Consider the following 20,572-nt stretch of genomic DNA (forward strand, 5'->3'; position numbering starts at 1 on the left):
CTTCACGAAGTGGAACGTACTTCAAAATGGTGGCAGGGATTCCCCCGAGGGGAAGTGTTTAGGGAAGTTCGCGAGTGCGTGTCTAAAACTGGAGTGAAACGCAGCCCTTGAACTAGCTCTCTTCTTCTTCTTCACTATTAGAGTTGCGGCAGTGTAGACACTGCTAAGTGTATTACTGCCCTCCACAGGTTAAAGTTTGAACTAATTGTTATATACTTGCACTAGCATATTGTATATATGACAATTTAGTTCAAACTTTGAACTGTCTGCTGGAATTCAAATAGAGAGAACTAGTTCAAGATGAGGTCTGCGTCCGAAAACCTAGGTAGCTGTCTTGCTGCCTCGCTGTCTTATAAGAGAATGACTTGTACGGCAGTGTTTGTGCATGAAGGTACCTCACGAAATTGATTTTGGACAGACTTCTGAGGCAGTCTAACAGTTTAATGATCTACAACAAGCGTGAGCTTTGGTGAAAACTAAACAAATATTTAATTATTACAGTAGTAATTTCTCGATAGAAATGATATCAAGATTGAAATATGTTGGTCAAAATCGTACAAATACACAAAATGAGCAGCAAACGCAACTTTCGCAAACAAACGGCATCTTTATTTTTTTAGCTCAACTGTCACAGAATGGAAAGCACAGAATTGTGGGATATCAAAGGCAGGCAGCTAAGGATACATGATACATCCATGCTTCCTTCAAAATGAGACAGGAAGTGAAGCTAACATTGGATTCGGACGTGCCTTTATGCTTTACTACCTTGTAATGTGTCCTCAGAAGGCAGCATTTTCCAGTTTTCGGACGCAGCCGAGCATTTATGGTTAAAACTTATAAAAATTTTATTTATTTTTTTAGAAAATGAGCGATGGTTTCTCTTGATAAGACCCTTATTTCTCGTCTGGGATCGCTGTAAAATGCAATTTTGACCTTCAACCGTTTGGGCTCCACTGAAGAAAAAATCTGTAATGTTTTCATCAAAAACCTTAACGTAATTTCTTTTCGACTGAAGAAAGAAAGACATGAACATCTTGATAACATGGGGGTGAGTAAATTATCAGGAAATTTTAATTTGAAAGTGAACTAATCCTTTAAAACGAACTGAAGCATTTTCACTGATTTTTCTTTTATTTTTATTTTTTTTTTTATTATTATTATTTTATTTAAAGTTTATTTTGTACACATTATAGTTCCGCCATTGGCTGATGTGCCGTCGTTTGTCGTCGCTTGCTTCACACACTTTCAGGCGCTGATGAGAGTGGGAACTTTAACAATCACTTCTCTTTTACAAGAAGATCTTTCTATCGTCGATCAGATTTAATCGAATTGATGCCAGGGTGGTTTGACAGTAAATATAAATAGCTCACAACTTTAGGCTGCTGTTTTTACATTTTAATGAGATGTTCATGATGTAGCGTCAGATAGTTTTGCTGTAGTAGGGGGCGAGGTTTGTTTCATCTCCAGCAAAACATCTGAAAATGTTGACAAGACACAACACGCGCTGCTCAGGAATCGCAACCAGATATCGTTTATTGGGCTCCAGGTAAGTTTAATGTTGTATAATTTTCCTAGAATTAAAGCCAGCGACTTTACTCGTAGAGATCTTTATCAAATGCAGTCTATGTAGGCAGCTCACTAGGTTTTGAAACAGAGCCGCTCTCACTATTTACACTTGATGAGTCGCTTCCTATGTTTGTACCTTCAACTGCGAGCAGGCGTCTCCTTTTCAGTGTAAGCGATGACATAACTCTTATGTCTGACTCTTTCGAGGAATGAAATATTCTGTGCTTGAGATCTACTGCCTGAGATTACCTGACCTAATGAATTTCAAACATGGCAGGAATAGCATGGTATCAGAAAAAGGTGAGTCATTCTGCATCTGACTTACAGTAAATACAGATTGTGGTTAGAAAGGTGTTAAAAGTTCTCTAATGATCTTGTGTCAAAGATTGGAGCATATGATCAGCAGATCTGGGAGAAATCACTGGAACAGAATGAGCTCAAGGTAATTTGGCTGTTTGTGTTTGCAGCATAGATGTGGTTCCTGAATATTGTGTAAAATGTATGCAATTAGACTCTGTTGAAACTCTGTTCCTTTTTGAACAGGGCTTTGGAAGCAAACCTAAGAAGACTGGCCATATCAAGCCAGACCTCATTGATGTTGATCTAGTGAGAGGCGAGTTACCATCAAGTTTAGCATCTTATATAGGCTGTCAAATCAGATCCCATACCTATACTGTAAAAATGTACAGTACACATTTATAATGTTACAAAAGATTTCTATTTCATTTTTTTTAAAAAAAGTTTTTTTTTGGAACTTTCTATACATCAAAGAGTAAATTTTTTTGGTTTCCAAAAAATATTAACTTTTTTCAGCATTAATAATAATAATAATAATAAATGTTTCACCAAATCATCATATTAGAATGATTTCTGAAGGATCATGTGACCCTGAAGACTGGAGTAATGATGCTGAAAATTCAACTTTGCATCACAGGAATAAATTACATTTTAAAATATATTCAAATAGAAAACAACTATTTCAAATAGTAATAATATTTTACAATATTACTGTATTTTTGATCAAATAAATGCAGTCTTTTTGAGCATAAGAGACGTCAGTAACACTTTACAATAAGGTTCATTATTTAACATTAGTTAACATGAACTAATAATGACCTACGCTTATACAGCATTTATTAAACTTTGTTAATGTTAATTTCAACATTTACTAATACATTATTAAAATCTTGTTAACATTAGTTAATGCACTGTGAACTAACATGAACAAACAATGAACAACTGTATTTTCATTAACTAACATTAACGAAGATTAGTAAATCGTAAATACAGTAACAAATGTATTGCTCATGGTTGGTTCATGTTAGTTAATACATTAACTAATGTTTAACTAATGTTACCCAGATGTCTTTCAAAAACATTAAAAATCTTGCCAACTGCAAAATTTTGAATGTTTAAAAAATGTATCTACACTGTAAAAAAAATCCCAGCAAAATTTACGGTAAAAAACTTACCGTAGAAAAGAACTTTACCGTAAAAAATACAGTAGCAACGTAAAAAAAATCTGTTAAATTTACGGTAAAATAACATATTTCATTAACTGATAAAATGTTAATTTACCAACCTAATGAAGTACTAATATCTGTTTTGTACCTTTATAATACACTGACAGTCACCAAACACAGTGGTGATAAGAGTCACATGATGAATCAAAGTTCATCACAAGCAGCTTTTCCACAAGCTGAGGAGGACAACACTAACATATAGAAGGTGCACACAGTGTCATTCACACACACACACACACTAAACACCATCATGGTAACATGCATGGAATTTTAAAAATGCAATAAACATTAATTTAACAACATTAGATGTAACATAAAACCCTAATGTACATAACTGATTAGAAAAAAATGAGAAAAACTAAGAAGAAACAGAGTTATTTCAATGAAAATATATCAAATGTGTCACACAGGGAATTGTGGGAATGTCAATTTACGGTTTTTCACTGTAAATTTTACAATGAATTGTTATCTTACACTTCCAAAAACTGTAAATTTAACGGTATTTTACCGTAAAATTACATTAAATGTACCGTTAGATCTATTACAGTTATTCACTGTATATAGTACGGAAACTTTCTATAAACCAATTGACAGTTTTTCACCGCAGCATTTTTACAGTCTTTTACTGTTAAAATCAAGGTCATTTTTTACAGTGTATAGATTAAGACAACTATCAGGTAAATAATTAGGGTTTTACTTTAACATTGTTGAATTCTTTTTCTATACCATTTTTATAGTATGGTTCTCTTTTTGACCTAGTGTCTTTACAACTGCAGGTTCCACGTTTAGTAAGGCCAAACCAGAGAGCCCTTGGACCGCTCTGACTCGTAAAGGCTTGGTCAGGGTCCTCTTCTTTCCTTTCTTCTTTCAGTGGTGGATCCAAGTTACTTCTAAATGCATCTCCACCCTCATCTTGGTTATGTATTTCCTTCAAGGTATGCAGTTTTTCTTTTCAGCAAAACAGTCACATGAACATAAGTCCTGCCCTCTATGGTCCTGCCTAGTTTCATTAGTCATTCTCTGAATATTTCAGATTTCATGCGTGATTACACATGTGGTTTAGTGATAATACATTCTAAGTCATGAGTTAAACTTGAAATTCTCTATATGGTATCATGATCTGATGGATTTGTGTTCATTGCAGTGGCAGGAACTGTGTTGTATTTTGAGGTACCAGCAGCCTGTGCCAGTGAAGTTGTGGGTCCATTGTGTCTCATGCTGTTGTTGGGTACAGTACACTGCCAAATAGTATCTACAGAATCCTCCAGAAGCCCGGACAACAGCCCTGTCCCAAGTCGGACAGCCAGCCCTGTTCGCAGGAAAAGGTTAAGCTACTGCTGCGTCAGAATTGTGAGAGACTCAGAGCCATAAAGGACCAAGTGTTGATGTTTTTTTTCTCTCATCAAATGACCAATACATCTAATGTTCTGCAAGGCTGGCAGTTTAATCAGCAGTGCTAGTGTTCAGCTGACACTAGTGGGTCAATGACAAATAAGAGTGTCCACAATGAAGAGAAGCAAAAATCTAATTTAAAACACAAGTGCCAAGTTCTTAGAAATGTACTCTTTGTTTTCATGTTGATGTCATGTGGTTTCGGAGAACTTTATACCATTTTAATGTAAAGTTTTTATTTAATTACTCTAAAAATGTTGTGGTGACATAGTAAAGTTAGTTCAAACTTAAAATCTTTATTTAAAAAAAATATATATTTGTTAAAATATATGTTTTAAATATTTTTTTATGAGGTAAAAAGTTTTATTTTATAAGTGTCAAAATTATTAATTCATAAATATGATTTTTTTTTTTTTAAGAGTTGCACCAATTGAAATTTTACAACCTGAATTAATCTTATAATATCATTTGACCTTATAAAAAGGTCAAATTATCTTTTATTTTAAGAGATTTATTTACCCTGACACGGTCATGAGTAGCTGCAGGGTTACTCCACATGACATCATATCCTGTTTTTGCTTTGTTTCTGCATGTTTGTTGGCTTTGGCTTTATATATATATATATATATATATATATATATATATATATATATATATATATATATATATATATATATATATATATATATATATATATATATATATATATATATATAAAATTAATAAACAGTATTAATAATATATAATAAAAAATATATAAATATATATATATAATAAAAAATATATTAATAAAAAATAAATACATTTTATATATATATATATATATATATATATATATATATATATATATATATATATATATATATATTTATTTTTTATTAATATATTTTTTATTATATATATATTTTTTATTATATATTATTAATACTGTTTATTAATTATATATATATATATATATATATATATATATATATATATATATATATATATATATAATTATTAATAAACAGTGAAACAGTTTTAAAAATAATATAACATTAGACTCCTCTACTTTTCAATTATTCTTTTGTTATAATATCAGAATAGTTGTACCACCCTGACATTTTTACTTTATGCCCCCTAAAAATATCAAAATTATTTTTATTTTAAAACTAAAAACATGCACATAATAAAATATGTATATAAATATGTATGGATTACATTTGAATTTATTTTTTAATAAATTAATTAATCTAAAAATTGCATTGATATCATTGACCCTAGTGTCAAAAAAGACACTAAATTTGATACATTATATTATTAATATTATATATTGTAAAACAGATAGGTCCTGGCTTCTGTTTAGTCAGTACTACATTCTTTTGATCTAATTTGTGTCATTATTTTTGCTATTTATTCATAGACAGAGGAAGAGTAGAAAAGCAAAGAGGTCTGAGGATGAGGGCAGCAGAGGGGGAGGGATAGTAGAACTCAAACCCCGTCAACTTGAAGACAAAAATCGGCTCTACATATCAGAGAAGAGACTGGTAAAACACTTTCCTTAGAACTGCACTTTTTGAAGAGATGAACGTTCATGTTTGAGTTGATTGAGATCCTGTGGACTTTGCAGGACTCCCTGAGGAGGCCTCCGTATGGGGCTTCTGAAGATCTCTCCAGTGAGGAAGAGGAGGCAGATGAAGCAGAGCTGCAAAGAGAGAGACTCTTCTCATCAGCACCTCCAAAATATGCCCGAGCGCTCAGGAATAGACTTCACAAAGTCCCCGAGAACAGTTCGCCACCACGCACTCAGGTGAGCATCTGACTAAAACCAAAGGCAAAAGTTTCTGTAAAATAGTTCAGAATATTCATCACCATTGTGTGATACAGGGAGACAGTAATGGGATGCCAGCAGACATCCCAGCTCTTCCACGTGAAGTCGAGCTTCTGCGGCCTTCAGAGGGCTCGCGTCCTGCATCTGACACAGATGATATGTTATGGGAGGAGCTTCTACATGATCCTGACTCTGCCTCCACAGTAAGCAGTGACAGTGGGGAGGAGGAGCCTCACAGTCATAGCCACTCCCTCCCTCTGCCCAACATCACCCTGACTAGTGATGAGGATGAGGTTTTACCGCAGGTGGGTTGCAGATTTACTTTATTAAATTTAATGTGACTTTTCACACTACGCTTAAACCTGGGTTAAAATCCTCTTAATCCTCCAGTGCAAATTAAGATAGCGGTGTGAACTGTTTTGCTGTTATAAATTCACACTGCAAAGTTTGCGCGAGAAGTAACGCCAAAGCACAGAAGACTGCCACCTTGCGTGAGTTTCACAACACACTTAAGTCACGTGTCACAAAGTCCCTCTCATGATTGCTCATATGACAGCAGATTGCAAACAATGATTTATAGTTTAAAAATGTAAAAATATTAGTATGTTTCTGTAACACAGTTCGTATATACGGGAAGAAGGAGGCAGGAACCGGCGAACATTCAACATAACTTTAATTCCAAAATAAACAAAGAACAAAACGAAAGTAATGCCACACAAACATAATAAAACATAAAATAATATCCAGGCCTGGTCCTCTCTCGTCCTTCACTGACGTCGCTCCTCCTTTTATGCCTCCGGAGCTCCTCCATGAGAGACTCTAGGCCGGCACGCCTCGCAGGTGATTCTCATTATCACTCGCGTCACCGGCCTCGCGCCGTTCCCTCACGGCTCTCGCCCGCCCTGCTCGTCACATACCCCCATCTCCCCTTGGAGGCCGGGGGGTACTCCCGAGACTGCGCTCTACTCCCCCCCCCGGGGCCTGTGTCGGCAGCCGCAGCACCTGGGGGTAAGGACAGACGAGACGAGAGAAAGGAGACGGAAGCAAGGGGAGCGACAGGTCGAGAGAGGAAAAAGAACGAGAAAAAAATTCTGGGTCCGCTTCCCAGATACACTGCCACTCGGACCTCAGCCTGCCGAGAGGCTTTTCCTCGCGGTGCCATGCGATGGCACTGGACGCTTGGTGGATGGCCCGATCCTCGACCGCCTCTTGGCGGCCGGCGATGGCTCCTCTGGCTGAGGGCAGCCAGCAGCGAGTCCCCCGTCCCCTGCTCCTCCCCTTCATGGCGGACGGCGGCGGCTCCTCCGCTCCCTCCTGGACGGCAGCCACCCCACCTCGTCCCAGGAGCAGGGCATCCGGGTCTCCGTCCCACCTTTCACTAGGCTCCAGCACCACCACCTCGGGCAGCCTCTCGCGGTCATCACTCCCGCCCTGCCTGAACTCCGCAGCACCGCGATCCCCCTCAGCAGCGAGGGCTCTCCGACAGCATGTCCCTCCTTCCTCCCGGGTTTCGGCACCAATGTAACACAGTTCGTATATACGGGAAGAAGGAGGCGGGAACCGGTGAACATTCAACAAAACTGTAATACCATAATAAACATAATAAAGCATAAAATAAAGTCCAGGCCTGGTCCTCTCTCGTCCTTCACTGTCGACGCTCCTCCTTTTATGCTCCCGGAGCTCCTCCGTGAGAGACTCAAGGCTGGTGCGCCTCCCAAGTGATGCTCGTCAACTCTCGCGCCACCGGCCTCACGCCGTTCCCTCGCGGCTCTCACCCGGCCTGCTGGTCACAGTTTCTTACACACACCTATCACTTCACTTCACAAGACATTGAGCCATCCACTGGGGTTGTATGGATTATCGTCACAATCGCTGTGTGTGGTTTTTTTAAGTGTCAATCGAGCAGAATCCATTCAATGGCATTATATGGATTCACAGAGATGGATTATTTTTCTGTAAATCTTTGTTTTGTGATTATCTGAAGAAAGAAATTCATATACATTGGAGAGAATTTTCATTTTTCAGCGAACTATCCCTTTAATGTCTTTTAACCCCTAGTAAAGACCACATTTTACACCTCCAGTGCAAATTAAGATTGCGGTGCGAGATTATATGGCGTGGTCACACTAGACTTTGAGCACACATAATTTTTACGAGCACTGCAGTGGTCATGATATATCACACTCTGCAGTTTAATATAGCTGCAAGCAGCGATTATTGTGGTTCAAACACTTTAAGGCCTTTAAGCACATGCGTAAATAGGTATGATGTTTTATTTAGCAAGCATCTAACCACTTAGATCGTAGATGTGCCATTTACACCCAATACAGACAATTTATCATAGGAAATGTATGGTTTATAAAGCTTTTTAACAGTTATCGAGGTTGAGTCAAAAACCTAGGAATAGTTCGCCAAAATAGTTTTTTTTTAAAAATCTCAAATATTTAATGAGCGATTTGGTGGACCCCAGAATGAGGAGTTCTACCATGTGGTACGAATGTCGTGGGTGTGCACCAAAAAATTGTGCAATACATGCTTGTTTACGCACATGAAAAATATGAAGGCATCTAGGGCCATGAGTCAAACAGGCCCAGCGAGTTTTATTCTGATCAGCCTTCATTAACCTTGTCTGATAGCTGCTCAAACTTCATTGGCCAATGTTGGACATGTTTTTTGAGATATGTCAATGTCCTCATAGACAGTCATGGCACCTCGGACAAAGAGACTGCATGCTGATTTTTCAAGTCAGTCGGACTAACAGTGAAGTAGTTATAGCCGTTTTCATGGTTTTTTTGCCAGTTGCCACGTCTTTTTTCACGCAACCACAGAATGAGCTCTTACATAGGTAAGCTGAGTGTGATGAAAATATCTCATTCTGTTCACTAGTTATAGCTATTTAAGTAAATGTGGCTCCACCCACTTTGAACGTTTTGGCAGCCCTTAGTAGCCGTGAATTGAAATTTCAACTTTTTTTTTTTTTTTTGATAACTATTGATAATCAGACTCTAGAAAATCTAAGGCTTGCATCTTGTCCATCTTGAGCCAAGGATTCCAACGATATAAGACATTTGAGCCTACGCCTACACTACGCACTTGAACCCCTAAAAATATACAATCTACTCCACTTTACTGCAAAAATGTGCCGCCTTTTAATTCAGCCAAGAGGTCAAGCCATGGCTTATCAATCTTCTATTGATCAGATGTCTTCACGCGATACAAATTCGTTGTTCACCAAACTTGAAACTTGGAACACGCCAAAATGTGCATGATTTTGTGTTTCCTGTCTCCCACATTTGCATGTGTATAAGTGAAAGTCAGTGGAATGAAAAGTGTAGTGTGACCGTCCCTTTAATATGTACATGTAAGTTGTTTAGACAGACAACAATCACAAACTAAAAAATAATTACCTATTTAAATATTCATGTGCTGCGCACAGTTTGTATAGATACTTTCATGCATCTTTAATTTTAGTGTCTGTCTGAAGGCAATGATTAAAGTGTCGAACCACAACGGCAAATACATTTAATTTCTATTGATAGACAAGCACTTTTGAGCACAGGTTGTGCGCTCCTTGTGTTCTGTTCTTATCCATGTTATTAACCTCATGAATATGCAAATAATGATGTTAACCCAGGGTTTATTAATGTGCAGTATGAAATTTGTAGATCTGATTGCCCATGATTAAGTTTAACCTTATCCTGGATTAAGTTAATCTAGGATAATGTTAATCCAAGGTTAAAAATAAAAAATATTTTTCAAGGTAAAACTTTTTTTCACACCACATGGCATTTTATAACCTGAGCTAATCTTGCCTTGTCATGAAAAGGTCAAATTATCTGATATATTGAGAAACTTTGAACTCAACCCAGTCATTAGGATCTGTGCATGGCTGTTCTGTATGCCATTTCCTTTTTCTTTACTTTTCTTTTCTTTCTTTTCTTTTTTTGGCATGTTGGTTGCACTGGATGACTGTTTTTTTTTTTTTTTTTTAAATAATTATGTTTTAATAAATGTAATAATTTATCTTTTATAATAATTTATCTTTAATAATTATCTTTTATTTATTTTATTAGGGTTAACAACCTCATCAAACAGCATATAAGTGACATAGAAATGACTCCTACTGAATTATTAATTTTGTTCTTAATTGAATCTCCCTTTAGCACCAGTTTTCATGGCTGCAGGCTTGTCATCCCTCCAAAGACCGCGTCAGTGCCATAATCTGGGAGCAAGGAGAGTGTAAAAAAGCTGACATGTCTGTGCTGGAGATCAGTGGTATCATTCTCACACGAGTAAAGTCCTTCTTTACCCCTCTGCCTTGTTTATTTCTACTTTAGTAGTTTAAATTGCCTAGAAAGGGAAGAGAACTGTTGACTTTGTCTCTAAAAGTAAATTTGATTCAAATTCAATGTAAACGCCTCCATGTAAGCCTTTTAACACTGACTGTTTTAGAGATTTGCATTGGTGTTTGCATTTCAGAATGTAACAGGTCAGTGTTGTTGCTGTTAACTTACGTTGAATGATTTCTGTTGCCAGGTGAAGGTGGTTGAGCAAGGGATGGGTTATCTGATCTTCGGCAGCTTGGTCACGGCCTCACTGGCTCTGCTGCCCTACTGCTTCAGACTGGCACAGAAACTGGATGTTGCCAATCTCAATTCTGTTTCCCTCGAGGAACTTCCAGCAGTGGCCATCGGGCCGCCTTGTGCCTTGTCTTATGCGTTCTTCATCATCACCACAGTGGAAAGAGTTTTCCTCTCTGGACTCTTCTTCTTCATGATGTGTGTGGCTGAGAGGACATATAAACAGGTGAAGATGAAAATTAATGTTTATAATGAAATTTATAATGAAAAATAATGTTTAATTAATAATTATTAATTAAATTAATAATGAAATGTAATTTCCAGAGCTATTTTGTTGCGCTCTGGAGTGTTTGCATTATTAACGTTTATGTTTGAGGCCACCATTTGTTAAAACGTTGATTTCAGTTATGTATTATTATGTTAAGTTCTATATTATAATGCATTTTTTTACATTTCAAGTTATATAAATTAATGTATTATACTAATGTATTATGAACTAACATGCATTAACTAATGTTGGAGTGGAACTTTATTGTAAAGTGTTGCTGAGTTTTAGTGCCACAAAATCTGTATAAAGCCAAATAGGACTTTTGTTTCTCAACAAATGTGATGTCATCCACAGCGCCTTTTATTTGCGAAACTTTTCAGCCATCTCACATCTGCACGCAAAGCCAAAAAATCTGAGATTCCTCATTTTCGGCTAAAGAAAGTACAGAATATCAAGATGTGGCTTTCACTTCGATCATTCCTGAAGGTATCCACTTCCTACTACAGTTTACATTGAGGGATGCTCAATATATCAGTACCATATCATGTACTGATATTAGCAATTTTTATTTTATTAAATATATATTAACTGATATATATATATAGATAGATAGATAGATAGATAGATAGATAGATAGATAGATAGATAGATAGATAGATAGATAGATAGATAGATAGATAGATAGATAGATAGATAGATAGATAGATATAGATATAGATTGATTTGATTAAATAAATAGATAAAATAATAAGAATTTTGAATAATTGATGAAATAATTTTTTATCCTTTAACTTTATAGCCTGGTGAGGAGTAAAAGCTTTTTGGTTGCTTTGTTAATCCAATTTGCTTAACCAGTCTGAGCAAAAATGACAGTAAATGAGTGTTTCTGCTGGCAGTGACATTTGTGCAGTCCTGTTTAAAGATACCTAGTTGACATTATATGAAGATCAATTTAATAATATATTTTTTTATTTAACAGAGACGAGGGCCTCAGCGCTCTGTTGATGTCATTGTATCATCAATTTTCCTCCTGGCTTTGTCTATTGCCTTCATCATCTGTGCCCAGGTCAGCTATTGTTCTACTCCACAATGCTTTTGACACACCCTTCAGACATATATTTTCAAGGTTTGCTTTCAAAAAGAAACTAATCCTGATCCTTCTGTCCCTTCAACCCTTAAATGCATGAATGTTTCACTAATCATTATTACATATTCGGGTCTTTAGCGACCCGGATCTATATCCAACACAGGTGGCTCTCTAACTGCCACAATAAAAAATGTATGATATTTATAGTATAAACCTATTAGCATATTTCGTTACCTTTTGGAACTTGGAAGACTTCAATTTGAGCAGATGCCTTTTACCATCATGACTGACATTGTCATAGCTCATTTCCCCAGTACATTCAGCATCTGGCTCATATTCACGATCTCAACCATATTCTCAAAACTATTGTTTTCATCATATTCAAAATCAGTATTTTGATTGCAAGTATTTTGATTGCAGTTTCTTCACCAGATCCACCATCAAGTGACAGTGACACGAATATTTGATTTCACACAGTACTTGCTCTGCAGTAAATTGCTGAGTCATTTCAAGTTTTGCTTATTGAAAGAAAACAAGTTGACAAAATTATTTAATCCAATATTGATGGTGATAATATAGCATAACAACAGATTTGTAAGCTATTTTTTGTAGGCAGGACATTTTTGAAGAGGTTACCACAAGTGGGGGAAAAATCCACCAAAAGTACAAAAGTTATTCAAAAACATTTGGGAAGTAGTTAAACCCTGTGTGAGCAGAGTCAGTTTTAGTAGTAGTTTATCTTTAGTCCAATAGATAACATTAACATTGTGGGGAAAAGAAAATCCTCTCTGGGTCAAAATGACCCAAACACAACATAAGGTTTAGGCTGGTCAGGTTGGTCTAACACTAGTATTCAGGTAGACATACTACCTATAGAAATTGAATAAAGTAATGTAAAATAACCGGTCATAGTCTTCCTTGTATAAACCCTTATTAAAGCTAACAAAGTTACTCAGTCAAGAGCAGTCAGCAGTCAGTCTCTTTTTCTCTTTTGCTGCTTAAATTGACATTAAAGATTAGAACCGCAGTAGGTTTAGGCTTCAAGAACTAATGCACAGATCCAAATACGATTTTCTCCCAACTGTTTACTTTCACTTAAGAAATAACCGACCGTTTCAAGGAATATTCACTAAAACTGGCAGTTTCATATATTTTTTTGTGTGTATTTATCCTTTCAAACATAAGACATGAAAAAGAACTCAATTCAGCACTCATATGCTGTGATACACAGCCCTGAATTGAGTTTACTTTTGCATCTTGTGCTTAAAAAGTTTAAAACTAGTTTTTTTCACGCATATGCATAATAAACTTTCAACTGTCCTGGGCCATTGTGCAGTCCTTGTTGTCGAGTCCTGTATTGTTCCAAATTTCTTTGGTCCTGTTTACACCTGGTCACTTCATGTGTTTCTACTGATCAGATAGCTATCTGATTTGTAAAAATGGTTCCATTTACACTTGGCCCTATAAATGAGTCTCCTCAAATCAGATCTTCAGTTCCCGCGATATATGCAAATATAACGGGGTTCACATCAACTAAAGCAACAGAAATGAGCTGCATTTTATTTATCATCAGCGAATTTCAAGATCAAAGACAGCAATAGGAGAGAGAGCGCCATCAGCACTGGTAAGATCATTTAGTATCACTAATTTTAATGAAGATGATTGTGTGTTGACCGTCTGCGACTTTCTTTCAGTTCATTTGCAGCAGTTTGCGCATCGACTTGCTGAAGACATATGCAGCTGCTCATCTGCATTAGAGCTGTCATATCTGGCTGTAACATCATATAGCTGATAACGCTCTTACACATTTATTTTTTTAACATTTCGGGAGAGGTAAAATTTACGAATGTAGTTTCAACAACTAGATGCATTTACACTTGTCCAGTTTTGTCTGGAATGGGTCTCACACCACTTCTTGAAATGGTTTGAGTGTAAATCCATCTCAAAATCTGTTAGGAAGGCATTCACACCTGCGCTGTGTCCAAAATCGAAGGCTTCGCTACTATATAGTATTCAAAAAAAATAAATAAAAAATAAATAAAATAAAATAAAAATGACAAAAGCACATAAAATCACAAATTTAAAATAAAATAAAAACTGAAAAGGTATAAATACCATAATGGTATATAAATAATACTAAAATAACACTGTCACTCAGGTTGTCTCAAACATAATATATATATTTTTTGTCATTTGGATTTAGTAAGTATAAATGGTCCAGACTAGTTGTGTGTCATCTTCCGAAACAATTAAAGTGATATTAGGTTAAGTATCGCATTACTATGCTTGTTACAACCCGAATTCTGGAAAAGTCGGGACTTTTTTTTAATATTCAAATCACATAAGCCAATATTTTATTTACAATAGAACATAGATAACATACATGTTTAAACTGAGAAATTTTACAATTTTATGCACAAAATGGCCTCATTTCAAATTTGATGCCTGCTACAGGTCTCAAAATAGTTGGGACGGGGGCATGTTTACCATGGTGTAGCACAGGGATGGACAACTCCGGTCCTGGAGGGCCAGTGTCCAGCAGAGTTTAGCTCCAACCCTAATCAAACACACCTGAACCAGCTAATCAAGGTCTTTAGGATTAGTAGAAAGTTATAGGCAAGTGAGTTTTTATCAGGGATGGAGATAAACTCTGCAGGACACTCCAGGACCGGAGTTGTCCATCCCTGGTGTAGCATCTCCTCTTTTTTTTTTTAAAAAAAACAGTTTGAAAAGTCTGGGCATCGAGGTAATGAGTTTCTGGAGTTTTGGTGTTGGAATTTGATCCCATTCTCGCCTGTTATAGGTTTCCAGCTGCTGAAGAGTTTGTGGTCGTCTTTGATGTATTTTTCGTTTAATGATGCACCAAATGTTCTCTATAGGTGAAAGATCTGGACTGCAGGCAGGCCAATTCAGTAGCCAGACTCTTCTATGACAAAGCTATGCTGTTGTAATAGCTGCAGTATGTGGTTTTGCATTGTCTTGCTGAAATACACAAGGCCTTCCCTGAAATAGACGTCATCTGAAAACCTTTTATATACCTTTCAGCATTCATAGTGCCTTCCAAAACATGCAAGCTGCCCATACCGTATGCATTTATGCACCCCAATACCATCAGAGATGCTGGCTTTTGAACTGAACGCTGATAACACGTTGGAAGGTCTCCCTGCTCTTTAGCCCGGAGGATACGGCGTCCGTCAAATTTGGACTCGTCTGACCATAGAACACTTTTCCACTTTGAAACAGTCCATTTTAAAATAGCCTTGGCCCACTGGACCCGAAGGCACTTCTGGGCCATGTTCACATATGGCTTCCTTTTTGCATGAAAGAGCTTTAGTTGGCATCTGCAGATGGCACAGCGGATTGTGTTTACCGACAGTGGTATTCCTGGGCCCATTTAGTAATGTCATGCCGATACAACATCCCTTTTATAGCTAATCATGTTACAGACCTGACACCAATTAACTTAATTAGTTTTTAGATGTGCTCCCAGCTGAATCTTTTAAAAATGTCTTGCTTTTTCAGCCATTTGTTTCCCCCATGTCAACTATTTTGAGACCTGTAGCAGGCATCAAATTTGAAATGAGCTCATTTAGTGGATAAAAGTGTAAAATTTCTGTTTAAACATTTATGTTATCTATGTTCTATTGTGAATAATATATTAGCTCATGTGATTTGAAAATCTTTTAGTTTTCAATTTATTCAAATTAAAAAAAAAAACGTCCCAACCTTTCCAGAATGTCAGTTGTAAATCTATTTATAGTTCGAAGATGTAACTGTTTAATATAGCGAAACGGGAAGATAACACTTGTTATGTTTCAGCTTTTGCACAGTCATCACACATTTCTGGACTCCGAGACCAACTGGGAGCTGATGATCTGGTGTGCTGCTCTGATGGTTTTCCTCCTACGCCTCGCTACCCTCGGAGCAGAGACCAACCGAAAATATAGCAACGCTTCTGTGCTTCTGACTGAACAGGTGAGATAAAAATCTCAGCCACTCAGAACAAAGAGGCAGTATTGTTCAGAAACAAGTGAACCATTCACATGTATGCACTTAGCAGCATTGCATACGGCTGAGCTCTGTGTTTGCCGTTACATTTTCTGCTTCAGATAAACTTGTATCTTAAGATGGAGAAGAAACCAAACAAAAAAGACCAGCTGAACATAGTGAACAACGTACTGAGGCTGGCCACGAAATTATTAAAAGTAAGACCATTATTCATTGAGAACAATAAAACATGCTTTGCATTGCACTGACAATCATTTGCCGCTTTCAGGAATTGGACACTCCATTTCGTCTGCTGGGTCTGACTGTGAATCCGCTTATCTACAATATCACAAGAGTGGTCATCCTGTCAGCCATCTCTGCTGCTGTCAGCGATTTACTAGGGTTCAACATCCGGGTGAGGGGAACATTTGCACTCTTAAGTACAGCCGTTATCTGCACCTGTTTCCTGGGTCTGTTTTATGGTCCCGCTGAAATGCAGATGTCTGGAATTATTTGATCTTGATGATCTGTTTTTTTTATGACTAAAGTCATAAATGCAATTGTACTACTTCCTGTTATCAGGACAGTGGGAGTTGCTCACTCTTCATAGTATTTGACTTTTATCATGCCGGTGTTTAAGCAGTACAAAATGTGCAAGCAATCTTTAACTAACAGGTTTAACAATGTCCGTCGTGTTTTTTTGTTTTTTTTAACAGCTCTGGAAGATTAAACCTTGATGCGATGCTTTACACTGCCAGCGTCTTAACACTGGGGCCAGAGAGACTCTTAAGTGTGCTTGTGCACAACCTACTAGATGACCAAGTTATCTATTAAAAACTGTGCAAATCTACTGACCAAACTTATGCATGACTTTTCCTCCATAGGCTACTCTGTGCCTTCGGCCAGACCGAGCAAACCTGTGTTCAGCTCAACTTTTGTTGTTGAGTTTTCCTCATATTTGAATTGTAGAATCATTAAGCACACAAACCAGACTGCAGTGAGTTTTCTTGATGCACTTGCTTATTGTAACTACTTAACAGCTTGCTGTTATATCCCAACCAGTGCTCGCTGTTTTTCATAAATGTATACTCTGCAAGTGTATTATCTGGTCTGGAAGCAACCACTTAAATCAGAACCACTATGTGCCTTGTGGATAAATGCATATAACAGTACTTTTAGATAAGCTATTTGAGACATGGCTTTGTCAACTGCTGAATGGGCAATTAAATAAAAGTCTTGAGGTTTTTAGAAAAGGGTACTGAGAAACTTGCACACTGAAGCTCTTGGAGGGAGCACTTTTTACTGGCATTGTATTAAAATAAACAAACCTTTCTCTGAGAGTCCGTAATCATCAATTCTTAACCAAATATTTGAGTTTAGGGTTGGGGTGCACATATAAAACTTTAATACCATTGAATTACAATGTAGAGTACTGTAGTTTATGATTAAAAAAATATATATATGGATGGATGGATGGATGGATAGATGGATAGATGGATAGATGGATAGATAGATAGATAGATAGATAGATAGATAGATAGATAGATAGATAGATAGATAGATAGATAGATAGATAGATAGATAGATAGATAGATAGATAGATAGATAGATGTTTATAAATATATATTAGTGGCATGCGGTCTGTGAATGCTCTGCATACCCAAGCCATTTGTGGACTCGGCAAATAATATTAACATTATAAATTACTATTAAATCCCTTGTTTGAGGTGTATCATAAAGCCTATATGATTGGAAATGCGTATGTAACTGTCCGTAATCTATTTATTTGCCAAACGATGGTAATTTTCTTTAAATCTGCCAGTTACGGAGCTACTGCAGCTTTTGCGCCTTCACGCTTTTGTTATGGAGCGTCATCGTTGACGCGAGTTCTCATTGGGAGTTTTCATGGCAGGATAAGCTGTGAGCGGATCGCTCTCCCATTAGGAAAAATGAGCAGCTGTCAGATCTCAATCACGAAACTAACTAGACTTAGCCAAATGGGGGGAAAAAATCATAACTAAAACTATTTTCATAATATGAATTTTCTCCATAGAGAATTTTTTTTATGAAAACTTGTCAAAACGTGTTTGACAGTCCTACTGTAACTAGGCCTATCAGAAGATGTTAATCGATAGTCTGTGCATTTGTTAGTCATCAGTTAAACACAATTAAAACTTATTTTTTAAAGAATACTGATATTTTTATTTATTATAGCCTACTTATATTTATTATAATTACATTTTATTTTTTATTTATAATAGGCTGCTAATACTTATTATGTTATACTTATTTTTAATTATTAGTTTAAAAAATACTTCTGGCACACATTTACATTGACGTAATGGTGTTTTTTATTTGTCATGTCTGATTTAGATCTGTGTCCTAAACTGATCCATTTAAAGGCGAAGTATGTTGTGTGACACTAGTGAATTACAAAAATACATTTTGCAAACGCACCTTTCGCATGTCACGCCTCCGTCGACTCAAACATCACAAAAGCTCTTACAGGTGCTTGTGAAGGCACGTCTCAACAGGTAAATATGGGCTACTCTCAGTAAAAGGTCCAAAATATTAGAAATACTTTTTGCTGTGTTGCTATTTGTCATGAGCAAGTAAATAAATAAACTAACACTTGAGAACGCAAGCGTCTCGCATATTAGCTATAAACCCATTCAAACTGCATCGGTCATTTTTTTATATGACGCACCACCCAGCATACCCGGTTAAAAAAGTCACCGCTTGGCACTGCTATATATATACTGGATGAGCAGTATTTATGACACATGTATTTCAAATATAAAATAAAATTTTGTAATTAGTATTTGATAGGGTTGATGAAATTGGCTTTTTATTTTGTATCAAAATACTTTAGTGCTTTGTATTTTTGTAGTTTTAAAATACTTTGTAATAAGGCTACATGATGATATCAAAAAATGCGGCCAGATTGGTGACTACTCAGTAGTTTGCAGAGACTTGTTGAGATCAGAACAGAAAATGGATCCATATGGAAGAAGTGGGTAAAGAAATGTGTAGGCTGCCAGCTTTCATTTTAGTAGCCTAGGCTTAATAGTATACCAATTTACATAATGTTCTTAAAAACTATTATACCGAGCAGCACCCCCTTATATTTATGATTAACAATCAATTTATTAATTAGTTTGATACTAGTTGCTATTAATACAGGTGCCATCAGTTGTCTTCTTATGAATGACTTGTTTGTCATTGAGTCAGTGTTGCTGATGCAAAGTAGGCCCTTTGTTACCAAACACCAAGTAACTAAATCAGGATGCAATTACGAGTCATTCACAAACTGTTAAACATTAAACTGTTGGTTACTTTAAAACTTCATTTCATTACTTTAAAACTTCATTTGGAAGATCACAGGGATATGAGCCAAGTGATGTTGGAGCTAAACGAGGCCGTGTGAGCGATTGCTAATGAAAGACGAACGCAACACATTTATTATGCTGCAGTCGCCTCTTCCGCTTTTTTCTGGTCAAGCAAATGTGGGGTAAAGTTTTATCATATTAGATACATTTATGTGTTGAAAGTTATTATAATGCTACTCTGTGTTCGCTCAGCGGCTGCTATGTGACAGTTGTTGCACACTGCAGTAAGCTAGATCGATATTAGTCATAGTAAAACATGGTAGGCTCCTCGCAATAAATCAAGAAAATGAGATTTAAACAAGAAGCTATATATAACATGATTAGTTTTCTGTCAATGAATGAATCCAAATAGTTGTTCACCTGTCTAATAAAAAATATAATTAAAGTGTCTTTGGTGTTTCCATGGTTTCTACAAAATAAAACCCGAAATCGAGGGTAACGCAGGTATGATGTCATTGATAGGCCACGCACAGACACAGTCTGTGTCCTGATTAAAATAGCTTGTTTCTCTGGATTTAAACATTCTTGGAAACATTTGGGATAATGTAAAGAACAAGTCAACAAAATATATAACATTGTTGGCTTTTGGATATTTTAATCCAAAAATCCTACTGTGCCTTTAACTGGATACATGTCAGATTTAATGCATGACTGAGGCAGAGAAAAGCTGTTCCTATCAAACATTGTTTACTTAATCATCTGAGTCAGTGTATTGGTAAAGGGATAGATCAAATTGGCCAACTGATGGAAGGTTTGTGGAGAAATTTCATGTTCCCATGTAAAAGTATTTTTTAGTATTTTTAAAGTAGTTTATTTTGATACATGGTGTGGCTGCTCTATTTTGTAGTTTTGATACGCTTAAAATTAAGGTATTTTGTATTTTATTTTAAAATACATTTTGATGTATTTTTGCCCAACCATAGGGTTATAGGTTATATACATTAGTCAACATTTGAAGTGGAACAAAACC

General features: G+C 36.4%; 1 protein-coding gene across 2 annotated transcripts; it reads left to right on the top strand.

Annotated features, from left to right (window-relative positions):
* The first annotated feature begins 1,243 nt into the window (after window positions 1-1,243).
* Window positions 1,244-19,984, top strand: phtf1 (putative homeodomain transcription factor 1). 2 transcript variants are annotated; one of them, XM_067388268.1, is made up of 18 exons: window positions 1,244-1,546; window positions 1,774-1,866; window positions 1,952-2,008; window positions 2,110-2,179; window positions 3,866-4,024; window positions 4,234-4,414; window positions 5,884-6,007; window positions 6,091-6,270; window positions 6,348-6,596; window positions 10,455-10,583; window positions 10,828-11,097; window positions 11,494-11,625; window positions 12,119-12,205; window positions 13,800-13,850; window positions 16,046-16,201; window positions 16,336-16,431; window positions 16,503-16,628; window positions 16,930-19,984. In XM_067388268.1, the coding sequence occupies exons 2-18, from the start codon at window positions 1,837-1,839 to the stop codon at window positions 16,948-16,950; spliced, it is 2,118 nt and encodes a 705-aa protein (XP_067244369.1). In that variant the 5' UTR covers window positions 1,244-1,546; window positions 1,774-1,836; the 3' UTR covers window positions 16,951-19,984. The 2 variants fall into 2 exon arrangements, with proteins under 2 accessions (XP_067244369.1, XP_067244370.1); XM_067388269.1 differs by lacking the exon at window positions 13,800-13,850.
* Window positions 19,985-20,572: the final 588 nt, after the last annotated feature.

Source organism: Chanodichthys erythropterus, chromosome 6 (genome assembly GCF_024489055.1).
Source record: "Chanodichthys erythropterus isolate Z2021 chromosome 6, ASM2448905v1, whole genome shotgun sequence".
NCBI classification, from domain to species: Eukaryota; Metazoa; Chordata; class Actinopteri; order Cypriniformes; family Xenocyprididae; genus Chanodichthys; species Chanodichthys erythropterus.